General features: G+C 43.1%; 1 protein-coding gene across 1 annotated transcript; it reads left to right on the top strand.

The window, feature by feature from the left end:
• The first annotated feature begins 2,044 nt into the window (after positions 1 to 2,044).
• Positions 2,045 to 7,810, top strand: LMOD2 (leiomodin 2). Its single transcript, XM_042816126.1, has 3 exons — positions 2,045 to 2,317; positions 6,089 to 7,447; positions 7,784 to 7,810. Exons 1-3 carry the CDS (start codon positions 2,045 to 2,047, stop codon positions 7,808 to 7,810), a joined length of 1,659 nt encoding a protein of 552 aa, XP_042672060.1.
• Positions 7,811 to 13,406: the final 5,596 nt, after the last annotated feature.

Raw genomic sequence — 13,406 nt, 5'->3', positions numbered from 1 at the left:
AAGGATTGCCCTTTTCACATCCCAGGGACCTACCTGGCACAAGCTTTGCAATATACCAACGTTGCCACCACCATTTCCAACAGCACTGAAGCTGATGTTCATCTCTGTACACAATTCCAGGTCATAATCCACTGAATGCCTGGATGAGCTGATCAAGACACTCTTCATTTCAGGTGTGACAGCTGAGCATGGCCATCCAGAACATGGCTTGTCTTTCATGTCACAGTCACCACTACTGAAACGCACCACCCACAACCTCACTGTGCTCACATCCAATGTTTGGCCTCTATAAATGTTCAGCAAGCATCAATTTATGTCAGTGGGTGTAATTTTGTCAGCGAGGGAATGGTTTCAAACTAAAGGAAGGGAGATGTAGATTAGATGTCAGGGGGGAGTTTTTTACTGAGAGAGTGGTGAGGAACAGGCTGTCCAGAGAGGCTGTGGATACCCTCTACCCTGCATGTTTAAGGCCAGGTTGGATGTGGCCTTGGGCAATCTGGTCGAGTACTTGACGTCATGGTTGGCAACCCTGCCTGTGGTGGGGTAGCTGGAATTTCATGATCCTTGAGATCCCTTCCAATGCTAACCATTTTATGATTCTATGATTCTGTGTTCGATTCATGAAAATTGAACCCACTCTCCCCATACTATTTCCAGTGGAGCAATATGAATCATAATTAAGTTGAATAAACAATTTGGCTAAACACCACGCATCAGTTCTAGTGCCCAATCCGTACTAGCCATAAAGAGGCAATACTGGACAAGAGCATAGTTCAAATTATTTTCAATTACATTAAATACTGACTTTACCAACTAAAAATAATAATAAAAAAAGTTTTATTATTTCATCATGTTAACATTTATCATTATAGATGCCATCCTCCGTCCTTGCACCAAAACCAGCTGTGTCTTTCTTTCTCCATTTCTCTCCTACAGCACTGGCTTGCAGATATTGCTGGGCTGGGTGTTTCAAAATACCTCACTTGTTCTATGTTAATAAAGAGAAAAATCATAGAGGGAAGTTTAAGCTTTCATTCTGTGGTTCCTTATATTGGAAGATACTTCTCTCTATAAATGATGTCAGAATAATACAGTAGAAGATGTGACAATATACATACACTTATATATACACTGTTCCCAAATATTTATGTTTGTGTGTGAGAACATTATCATATACCTATATTGGAAGAATGTACATGAAGATTTATATATACACATATTTAAAGGCAGATGTGAATGTGAGGGTGTTCTCCAGATGCCACCTGTCACCTCTACTGAGCCACAGCCGTTGACCAAAATGCCCACTAGAGGCCTTCATTTGCTAGTCTGTCCAATCTGCTGAAGCCAGAGCCACGAGGGCACAGCAGCCCCAAATCTTGGTGAGATACCGCAGCACACAGCCTGCTCCACTAACATCTGGGCAATAGCTGCAAAGGAATGACTTGATACCACCATCACTGGTGGATTAGCTGGCACTCCACTGAGCGATGTGCGGTGTGTGAGGCATGGGCTGCCACCTTCTGCATCTGCCACCCCACCACTGCAGTCTCCTGCCAATGCCTCACTGTGAAGGCAGTGCCACCAGAGTGCTGGCAAGGCTGTGGGGCCCCACTGGGCCCCAGTGAGCCCGTTCCACTCGCAGCCCTGTGGCAGCCTGGGATTATGTGGATTTTCACAGCTCTTCCCTCCTGTTGTTAGAGGCGAGGCCGGCGTGAGGCCGGCAGTGTTCTCCCCACCCCCTGCAAGCCCGCTGCTCTAAATAAGGCAATGGTCACTGTGTCAGTAATCCCCTCTTCCAAGGACCTGCAAACACCAGTGGAGGGACATTCCTTCTGTTCAGATGTCTGGCTGACGTCTGATGCTTAAAACGGAGCATGCTTTCATCCCTCCATGCATTGTCGCAAGCTCCCGGTGCTTACTCTTAAAAGGGTGCCTCAGCTACGCAGGGAAACAGTTGCTGACCAAACGGGACGTGGTGTGCTCGATCCAGCCCTCGTGAATGCCTGATCCTTCCAGTTCTGTACCAGCCTGACCCAACGGGACCATGTCTACCTTTGGCTACAGAAGAGAGCTTAGCAAATATGAGGACATTGACGAGGATGAGCTCCTCGCTTCTCTCACGGAAGAGGAGCTGAAGGAGCTGGAGCGGGAACTGGAGGACATCGAGCCCGACCGCAACCTCCCAGTAGGACAACGGCAAAAGAGCCTGACAGAGAAAACACCCACCGGGACTTTCAGCAGGGAAGCGCTGATGGCCTACTGGGAGCAGGAGACCAGGAAGCTCTTGGAAAAAGAGAGGCTGGGCGCGTGTGAGAAGGTAAGGCAGCAGGCATTCCGTTCCCTGGAACTATTAGGGCTTGTTCCTCCCTGGTGTGATCTTTGTGTCTCTTGCAGCATTTGTAAGGCTATTGTCAGCAATGTGTTTATGTCTGCTAAAGCACTGCCTATGAGCCTGGAGAGTTTTTGCACCCTCTCTGGAAGTACATTAAAATCTTAGCTGACAGCAGAAGAACTTCCTGTAAAAAAGCATGGGTAGTGATTTTAAAAATGGCAGGAATACAATTTTAGGGGACAGGGTAAAAACTTTTGCTAGCAAAAAAATTATTAGACTGTGTTTAATTTAAAGCCTAATTGCTTTAAATATATGTACGTTCACGTTGACTCCTGGAATATATGAAAATGAGGATTTTGAATATAATGCATGTCAGAAGTTGAGTAAGTGGCCAAGAGGCTCCATGGTCCCTGGAAGGAAGCGGCATTGCAGCCAGCAGGGTTGTCATGCCTCGGTGCTGCTGAGCATCCTCTGCCAGCTGCAGTGGTCGGAGGGTGGCTGTAAGGTATTCAGAAGTTGGCCTTGAGCAGGGAATCCGTCAAACACCTGTGTTGCCTACAGAACAACTCACTGCTTGTCTGGGAATTCCTTCCCCAAATAAAAATTGTCATAATGAAAGCTGATTCATGAGCTACAAAGTAATGGTACAGTTAGGACTCGGTCTTAGCAGGTGATGAGCACCCTCAGTCTAAGCTAATAGTCATATTGGCATCCTCTCAGCCCTTGCAAAAACAGACTGTGAGCTGGGGCTCATTCAGAAAGCAGTTTTTGTCTTAATAAAGGCTCTGTGTAATTTCCAAGCAAAGCAAGGACTTGCGGATGTTTTCTATTCGTAAGCACTGCTCCATACCAAATCCTGACTTACCAGGACATGTTTTCCTATGTTTAAATAATAATAAAAAATAAAAAGATAAAAAATAAAAAGATAAAAAAAGCAAAACTGTACTTCTAACTTTAAACAGCCTTGATTCAGTTCAGTTCATTTCCAAGGAAATAATTGCAGTCAGTGCATTAGATAAATACTTCCTTAGAAAAAAATCACTTGGACCTAAATTAGCTTGCAATACTAATAGTCACGATTGCTTTAAATGTTTCTTTAAGTGTTCTTTCTTGCTAGTGAATGGTGCTGTAGTGACTTTGCAGGCAAGCACACAGAGCACTAGCTGTCATCAGACCGTTAGTATCAGCTTGCAGACGTGGGCTTCACTCCCTGTTCGTCAAGTCCCAGGAAGGCAATGGCAAGATTAATGTTTTTTTTCAGCTGAGCCTGGAATTCGAAACCTGGACGGTTCCAAAAACTTTCTGCATGGATCTTGTTCCGTGTCACATAAAGCTTTTCCATGTCTGTGTAGCATTAATGGTGTGTGCTGGCTAAACCTTATAGCAGTCAGAAAAGCCTTTATATTTTCAGATCTGAGAAATGGATTTCTAAATATGTTCATAAATAGGAAAATGTTCACACGCTGATGTAGAAGGCACAAATGCTCACTCTACTAAAGGCAATAAGAAACACCTTCTGAGTCTCTTGAAAGCAATCTTCTTGCCCTCAACTGTCTGAAAGTTAGACACCTTACTTAAGATAGCTATTTGTGCCCTTTCTATAGTTAGTGGTGAGACATCAGCCCCTCCAGAAGGCAAAATCCTATAGATAGCCATGTAGGGGGAATGCCTTGCCCTCCAGAGGTATTTCTCTCTCTGTATTGACTATCTCAGGCCTAACTTTTCATCGAGCTTCTACCAAGGAGTAAGATGAAGCCCTGCAAGCTGCCAGCAACAATCCCTTACTGAAATGCTGCCACAGTACCAGGGCATGCCTCCGGAGATCTGCAAAGAAAATAACCCAATTTCAAAATTATTTTTCAGATTGCTATGAGATACAGCAACCTCACAATGTATGCTATGGAAAAATAAGCACCTTTACTCCTAGAAGCGCCATTCCAAAAATTCAAATTGTTTTTTATTTTTTAATCATTAATGTGGTGTCATCAGAATATACCAGCAGTCTTTTCAGAGGCACAAGCTTCTGCTCCTATACGTAGCTGCGCTGAAGGCTGTAGGTGTATGTGACTGGGTAGATAAAAGCACACCATAAGAATGGCTTCCTGGACAACTGGTGTTTTCAGCTTTTAAAAGGCTGCATACATGTGCAGAAGCTGCAGATACAAATTTCAGTGTCATAATAAACCCAGCCGTTTCCATATGCAGTGCAGTGCCTTCCTGCTTGGAATCTGCAGGCCAATGAGGCTGGACCCTGCAAGCCCTCCAAGCACTGAGCTCTCAGGAACAGTGGATTGGAACAGTTTGATGTCTTGTTTCATTTGAGTCAAATTTATCTGAACATTAACAAGTACTGTGTGTTTTGCAAGCATCCCAACACAGAAATCTGCTCAAGAAAACAATACCATGCAATCTATCATCACTGTTGTTTTAATCTTTCTGTGTTTTTAGAACCAGATAATTAAGCAAATTTAAAGCTGCCCATGTTTTCTAGAAATAAGCTACCACATTAGTAACAATCGTGTTTTCTAGAAACATAAAAGCCAGTGACCGTGTCTCCACAAGGTGTACTCATTCTGTCTTTAGTATTTTACAAAGACTAAAACATGGATGTTGAGAAGGTGGTTTATGCAACCACTATTCTACCTCTAAAACTGCATAAGCATTTACCAATGTAAATAAAAAGGGTTACACAGTGGCTTGTCCAGTAGGCTACAAAGCACACAAGTGGTTTTTCAGGCAGGAGGTTGAGGGCTGGTTGTAGCTTGAGGGCTCGGTCAGGGCCCAAAACAACAGGGCCATGCTTCTGGAACTCTCCATGAGCAGAGGGGGGCTTTCCTGGGGCACAGGTCTTGCTGATCCTGCGTGTGAAGTACTGTTCTCTGCAGCCAAAACTGCTGAGCGCCCCTGACAGAACTTTGAGAAGTGGATCCAAAACCGGTGTTTTGGTGCCAACAAAAAAACATTGGAGTTTAGAAAAGGAAGGATTGCTTGGGCAATGAGTTATAACATGTTGCAGTGTTTGGGAGCAACGTCCTACCTCTTGGCAAACCTGAAGTGATCTGTGGTTTATTGAGATGATTACTTGTTAGCTGTGGGGATGCATCTGGGTCTTTTCTTCACAAATAGCTTTGAAGTGTGTTCTGAATCTTTAGTTCATACACAGTACTTTCTGTGTAACTCTTGCAATTCTATATTATTTTGCACATCAATATGCATGTTGACACATGCAGACACTATTTGTATTCTAAATCATGGTGTTCTTTACCTTTTTGGATCTAATAAATGAAAGGAAGACTGAGCACTGATACAGCAATGTTTATGAATCAGGGAATTTGTTGCTCACAGATCACATTCATTCTGAAATTGCAGTCTTGTGTTTCTGTTGGCAAGGATGGTTCCATATCAGGCCCTTGTAGACATCCCAAATCATAGACAGCATGAAGTTCATCCATATCACAATACCTTGTATCAAGTTTTCTCTTGGGAGTAATCTTTGACATTGGGAGAGCTAAGCCAATTTACATTAAGCATATGCATTTTAAAGAAAATTAAAGAAATAATGATAATAATGTGTTAGGTGCTGAAATAGTTTTCTGCTCACTTAACTGGCTTTGTTTGTGGGGATTTATTTTTAGCTTACAGCATTAACTTACATAGTTTCAAGATAATCATTTTTGGAAAAAAAAAAAAAAGCAGTAGCTACATTACTGCAGTCATTTTAACACCCACACCTACATTCCTGTTCAGGATTCAGAGCAAGAAGAAGACAACTCAGAAGACATTCAAGAAGAATGTTTCACAGAAAGCAACAGTGAAGTGTCTGAGGAGGCATATACTGAAGAGGATGATGAAGAGGAAGAAGAAGAGGAGGAGGAAGAAGAAGAGGAGGAGGAAGAGGAAGATGAAGATGACAGTGATGACGAGGATGAGGAAAAGCAAAATTCTGCGGCTAGTGAAAGACCTGTGAATTGTGAGGACGGCAGGAGTTCTGACCACGTCAGACACAAGAAGTGTAGCAGTACGAAGAACAGTGAAAACTTGTTCAATGGCCATGATGACACTGAAAATCTGAGCTTTAAAAGCAGTGCCATCCACCCATGTGGAAATCCAACAGTTATTGAGGATGCTCTGGAAAAAGTTCGGAGCAATGACCCTGAGACCACAGAGGTTAATCTAAATAACATTGAAAATATTACTTCACAGATGCTTATACATTTCTCCCAAGCCCTGAGAGACAACACTGTAGTTAAGTCATTCAGCTTGGCTAACACACATGCTGATGACAACGTCGCAATAGCCATTGCTGGTATGTTAAAAGTAAATCAACATATCACTAGTCTGAATATCGAGTCGAATTTTATCACAGGCAAAGGAGTACTGGCCATCATGAGAGCTCTGCAGCATAACAAGGTTCTAACAGAGTTACGGTTCCACAACCAAAGGCATATCATGGGCAGTCAGGTGGAAATGGACATAGTTAAGCTGTTAAAAGAGAACACTACTCTGGTCAAGCTGGGGTACCACTTTGACCTTGCTGGCCCAAGAATGAGCATGACGAGTATCCTGACAAGAAATATGGATAAACAAAGGCAAAAGCGCATGCAGGAGCAACGGCAACAGGAGTATGGTTGTGATGGAGCTATCAACCCAAAGACCAAAGTCTTGCAGAAAGGCACTCCTCGTTCCTCACCGTACACGTCCCCTAAGAGTTCACCTTGGTCCTCTCCAAAGCTCCCTAGGAAATCAGCACCAGCAAAAAGTCAGCCTCCGGCTCCTGCACCCCCTCCACCCCCGCCTCCACCCCCACCCCCTCCTCCTCCCCCTCCCGTTATTCCAGACAAGAAAGTACCGACCAGGAACATAGCTGAGGTAATCAAACAGCAAGAAAGTTCAAGAAAAGCCTTACAGAATGGACAGAAAAAGAAAAAAGGCAAAAAAAGCAAAAAACATGAGAACAGTATATTGAAAGAAATTAAAGATTCTCTGAAATCCGTCCCAGACAGAAAATCGGAAGAAGGTTCACGGCCTTCCTCCCGACCCTCCACCCCACAAAGGTCCCTCCATGACAACCTTATGGAAGCAATTCGAGCAAGCAGCATAAAACAACTAAGACGGGTAAGTGAGAGATCTTATTTCAGTAACTGGCTGTGGATCAGGTATAGAAGGAGCTCAATTAATTTTAGAACACAGGTATTTAATAAAAACACTCCTAGAAATGTGAACATAAAATACCTAGGAGGTCATTTTCCTCTGATTAGACTTTTCTCAGCTCACTGATTTCTATGTAATAGGGACTATGACAGAAAGTGGGTCATTTTCCTAGTTTCAGGCTTGTTACAGGACATGCATTAGCAGAAAGACCTTGGAAGAGGGCCAGCAATTCAGGAAGGAATTTTGAGGTATAGAATGTACAACAAATGTAACAGGATTCCCCCACTCCCCGTTTTGTAGGTGGAGTTACCAGAAGCCCTTCGGTGAAAGCCTGGATGATGGAAGAAGCAGAGCACTGCAGTGGCCAAGGGAAGGCTGTTGGGCTGTTCACCGGCGCTAAAATAGACTGTGTAGCAAGCTGCTTCTAAAGTGCTCTCCTAGATTCAAACGATTTATCTTTTCCTTTCAAAGAAATAAACCCACTAACTACTAAACAGTGCTTTAAAGATACATTTGCCTTATAATCTGTAAATATGGAAATAATTTTCTTTTGTATTTAATGAGATTTCTATTGGGAAATTGCTGCTTATTTGAATATTCTTTTCAATAGATTGCAAATCACTGGATAAGTTCTTCGCAATGAAATGTAATAGTTTACCAATCTCTGGTTTCTTCATCCTTTTTTTTTTTTTTTTTTTTTTTTCCATGAATTTACAATAAATGCAGTTTGAAGCTTATAAGCAGAAACATAGTCCTGAGTTTTTGTGTGTGAAAACCTGCTGGAAGTTTGCGTCAAATTCATGAACATCAGGAACTTCTCTCAAAGGAACCCAAGATCTTTCTCAACAACACCCATGAAGCTGGTTTGGAGGATTGTCCCTGAGCCTGTGTTAGTGCAGTTTCATTCTGACATAGAAAAGAATATGGTTCACAATGCTACGTACAACTCAAATTAAGAGGTGGGCTGTCAGGCCACTGGTATTGTGTAGCAGGTCCTAAATGTTGATTTAACTGAAAAGTAAGGGTGAGTGATCAATAGAACTGCAGTTCGTGGTGACTTAGGGTTTAAACTTTCATGGATGCTTAAAGGTTACAGCAAAATTATTCAACTGAAATTCGTTTTGTACAAATGCAAACTGCTGTATCCAGGCAGAACTAAGCCCAGAGCAGAGATTCTGTCAGGCAGAAACTTAAAGAGGAGACTAGCAAGCAGGACTTTTGTAAGATACCAGTTGAGCAATGAGCTGAGTGTGAATTGCCAGTAGGATATGGTGGAAGCAGAGAGATTTGGAGATGCACAGCTGAAGGCATCTCATTGCAGGCGATTCTCTTCTTCATGTAGTCTTGTTCTGTCCAATTAAACACTGTTCTTGGGTGCTTCAGCTAATGTGAAGGCTGTGTTAACAAGAAGAAAACCAAGCAGTGGCCAAGATATTGAAGGTCAAGAAACCATACCTGTTTTTAAAAAACAAATGAATATTAATTAGTTTACTTACTGCAGCAATAAGTAACAGAATTAGTATCTCTTCTACATGAAACCACGCAGAAGAGATCACTTTTGGTTACCCAACATTGCAGTGATTCTCAAAAAATGCAGGTAAAATTTTATCTGGAAATATTCACCAGACAGATTTCCCCAGAAAGAAGGCAATGAAGTGTACCAGAGAAAGAATGCAGTAGTGAATTGACAGAGAAGTCACAGCAAGAAAATAATGAAGATTTGTTTTCTATATTTTACATTTCTTTGCTTTGGTAGTCATTGAGTAGAACCAACCAAAAGCAAAATACAAGCAGCTGAAACACTTGCCAACATTATTTCTCTTCTCTCAGGGTCAAAACCTACTGTCACAGGAAATATGGTACCCACAAGTGGTCTCTAGGTGCCTTTATAATGGCATGATCTCCCATAGCATAAAAAGCAATAACCTGGGGTCAGTATCCCGTGCCCAAATAGAAGCTGGAACTTGGGATCTTTTGAGGATGGAAACAATGGTAGAATGCAGCCGTGGGTTAGAGGGAACTGCAACCTTGGGCAGCTTTGTGAAGGATGAGAAGCAGCAAAATGTTTAATGAAATGGCAGAAGCAACTAAATAGTTGAAAAGGCAATGAAAGAAAGAAATCAGGGAAAGCACAATGGAGACTATTTGGAGAAAGGCAAGGAAATGGAAAAAAAGTCTTCAAGGAAAGAGAGAAGAGTGAAAAGTGAGGAAAGTAATTGCAAAGGAGGGTAATTCAGAGAAAAGGAATACTGAAAAGTGGCAGATGAGGAAAGAGAATAAAACCTAGAAAAAGTAAAAGAAGATAGAATTCAAGTTTCAGGTCAGTGACAGCTTGAGTTACTTCTTTACAGTTCATGTATTTGGGAAGGGGAAGAGAAATAAACACAGTCCAAGCTGCAGCCTGCAGTTGCTGACACCTTGTTCATCAGTCCTGTCTCCATCACTGCTCTGCTGATGGAGATTAATGTTTCAGCTAAAAAGTAAAGTCACAGAAGCGCCAATCACTTGTGGTTATTTAAGCTCCTGAGGCACACTCCTTCCTGAAGTGTCAGTTCTGTGTGCTGGCCAAATTCTAATCTGGGTAATTACCTTCTGCCTACATAAACTTCACAGCACTTTCAGTTGGAGGCATTTCAAAGCCTGTTTCCTAGCAGAGCTGTGAGACAGGGCTCCTAAATACACCTTGTTAACATTTGATGCCCCACTGGAAGGGAAGGCAGCCCCTTCCCTCCCTGGGTGGGCAGCAGTCCTGCCCCCTCTCCTCCTAGGGGCATAAATAGCTTCTAAGAAGCCATTTGTTTTCTTTTCAAATAGGTGATGGAGCACCATATGACAAGCACACAGCACTGCTCTGGGAGATATGGTGTCGCCTCCCAGTTTAGCACTAGCCTGGAGTGGAAGGCAGCCAAGTTGTGCTCCTACTGAGTTCAGCTCCCTGGGTGCAAACACCCTGTAATTGTGCATCTCTCTGGGGCCTGGGGCCTGCTGCTGAGCTCACATCACTCTTTGCACCCTTCCTTTCAGGCACAGGAAGGAAAACAACCTCCTTTGAAGGTTTGGCTGCCTTTTGTTCAGCCTATTTGGTAAGTGTGTCAGCTCCTGCACATCCCTATGTTTTTATTGGGGCTGAGTGCCTCAACAAAGAGGCTCTGGGATGTAGGAAGCTCCTCGAGTGAATTTGAAGTATTCCTTGTCCACTCTCTGTCAAAGACCAGACAGAGAAATCATACACACAAAGATCTCTCCAGGTGAATTGGTCGGTAATGGAAGAGCTACAAAGGATAACCAAGTCCTTGCTGTCACTGAGGAGATGAAGAGGCAGGCAAATACAGCAGATTAGTGTCTTTAGGAAAAGCCCACGTGTTCTTAAAACTTTGTTTCATTGTGAATGGCAGAAATGGAGTCCTCCTCCGAAAAGCAGAAATACTTAGCTTCCTAAAAAAGAAAAAAGCAAAACCTGCCTCCCCTGAGCTGAATCTGTCCTGTGAGTTCTCCAAATACAGGCTGGGGAGGGAGTGGGGGACCCTACAGACCATTGAGGCCACACTCTTGTTGAGGCTGACCTTGAGTCCTCCTGCTGCCCAGCTGCTCTTCACTGTGTGACACGAAGGCCAGCTGTCACCTGGCTGCTGACACAGCAAAGCATCAGAAAAAAATCACAGCTTAATTTTTGCCTGTAATTGCAGTCCTTTAGTCAGTGCTTTATCACCTGGAAAAGTGCCTGAGTTTATAGAAGGAAAACAAACTTGGAGAACTCCAAGAGATTCTGTTTCCATGTCTTCTGAAATTTTATGCCCACCTGCTGAAGCTCCTTTTTAAAAATTTTGGATAGTGACCCGTGTTCCTCTGCAGCTGGGGATTCAGTGGGGAGTAGATGTGCTGGTCCAGCAACACACTCTGTTCACCCCCCTGGCCCATGGAGGTTGCTCCTTCCCACTGAGCAGGGCAAGTGGCCAGCAGAGCTCCATCTGAGTGAAGCCAGCTGCATTTCTAGAGCCTGAGTCTGTCCTGCATGCAGAAGAGAAGCCAGAGGAGCTTATGTACACAGTTCTAGCAAGATTTTTTGGAAGATGGATGACCTGGGACCTGGAAGGATGCAAGGCAGAGGAGAGCAGGAGGTTATTGCCAAGGACCCTCCCTCACCTGCACACCAGCCACCTCAGCTTAGAAGAGAAGCTGTGAGTATTCACAGAATCACAGAATCACAGAATTGTAGGGGTTGGAAGGGACCTCCAGAGATCATGGAGTCCAACCCCCCTGCCAAAGCAGGTTCCCTACAGCAGGTCGTACAGGTGGGCATCCAGGCAGGTCTTGAACATCTGCAGAGAAGGAGACTCCACCACCTCCCTGGGCAGCCTGTTCCAGCCTGTTCTGTTCAAAACTTCCACTCCCCAACTCATACGGTTTCCTCAGGAGTTCATCAGATAGATGAAAGTAATGTAGAAAAATGTAAGGTGAATAATGTAGAGCAGCTCCCTAGCCAAAAGAGAAAACTTTTCCATAGGTTAATAAGAGAATGACTCCTGAGTACCTTAAAGTACCTGCAGTTGGTGGATGTAATGGGAGAAGTAGATCCAAGAACTATTCTTGGGTGTAAGCCTAAGTGAAACATCATCTGGGAGAGTGTGTACAATTCTGGTAACTAACAGTCATGACAAATTGTTTTGACTTGGAAGTGAGACAGAAAATGGCTAGGATAATTGGGAAGCTGAAGAAGCTATCCGATGAGAAGAAATGGGAACAGGTGGTGGATCAGTCTAGCCAAACAAAGGCTCAAAAGGATTTTGGCTTATGTCTATAAATACTGCAAAGGGGAAAGAGCCACAGGACGCTGTTAGCAGTAGAAAAACAATAGATGTAAACTGTGCATGGCTACATTTGTATAAGAAATCAAAAGAAAATTCTTAACAGAACATGAGAGTTGTTAAAAGAGCTTTGTCATTAAAAAAAAAGAATGGGCAAATTTCATGTTAAAATAATGCAGGAAACTTATAAAAAGAATGATTTGGTGTGGTACTTTCAGTAGCAGAAGCTTGAAGCTGATGACACAGAAGGTTCTGCCATTGTTGTTTTAATGCTATTAAATGTGATAACTCCACAAGATCTGCAAATGGTAATAGTACTGAAAGTTGAAGTTGTAAAAAGCTCCTACAATTTGCAGTAAGGTGTCTTGTTTTCAAATCTGTGCAAGTCAGCTGCAGCTTTATAAAAAGATTATGACATGGAAGCCCAAGTCTTTCACTAGATGCTGGCTTTATACCATCTGATCTTGATACCAACAGGAACCAAGTGCAAGAAGGAACAAACTGTAGTTTACATATTGCTAAGTCCAGCTGTTTTTGTCTGATCTCTGTTTTCAAACCTTGCAGTTAAGACAGAATTCATTTTTAGATGCATTCATGTAATGCCACAAGTTGAACTATCAGATTAATGTCTTCATTTTGTATTTTCAGTTCTTGACTAGGACTGTGATTTTGGTGGCTTACTCAGGATCACAGAATCACCAAGGTTGGAAAAGAGCTTCAAGATCACCCAGTCCAACCATCCACCTATCACCAATAGCTCCCACTAAACCATGTCCCTCAACACAACATCCAAATGTTCCATGAACACCTCCAGGGTCGGTGACTCCACCACCTCCCTGGGCAGCCCATTCCAGTGCCTGACCACTCTTTCAGAGAAGTAGTATTTCCTGCTCACAAGCAGGAAACCTACAAGCAAGAGACTGTGACAGGGAGAATGAAGCCTTGCACCGAAATTTGGAGGTGAAGGAGTGAACTGCAGCTAGTGCACAGCTAACCCCATAGTTAGAGGTGTTACTTTATTGTGATGGTGGTGGCAAACGCCACCAAGCAGCTGTGTGTAATTGCTCAGTGTGGAAAGAAAAAGGATGGATTGTTCCTAAAGAAAAATGGAAATACTG

This window comes from Centrocercus urophasianus, unplaced genomic scaffold (assembly GCF_019232065.1).
Source record: "Centrocercus urophasianus isolate 14NV4802_14NV808 unplaced genomic scaffold, USGS_Curo_1.0 seq_15, whole genome shotgun sequence".
Taxonomy (NCBI): Eukaryota; Metazoa; Chordata; class Aves; order Galliformes; family Phasianidae; genus Centrocercus; species Centrocercus urophasianus.
Note: the sequence above shows the minus strand (reverse complement) of the source record. Positions and strands in the feature narration are given on the sequence as shown.

Coding starts and splice junctions, on each gene's coding strand:
- LMOD2 (XM_042816126.1), top strand. CDS start 2,045: ATGTCTACCTTTGGCTACAGAAGAGAGCTTAGCAAATATGAGGACATT. Junction 2,318..6,088: donor GGCTGGGCGCGTGTGAGAAG/GTAAGGCAGCAG, acceptor CAGGATTCAGAG/CAAGAAGAAGACAACTCAGA. Junction 7,448..7,783: donor GCATAAAACAACTAAGACGG/GTAAGTGAGAGA, acceptor CCCGTTTTGTAG/GTGGAGTTACCAGAAGCCCT.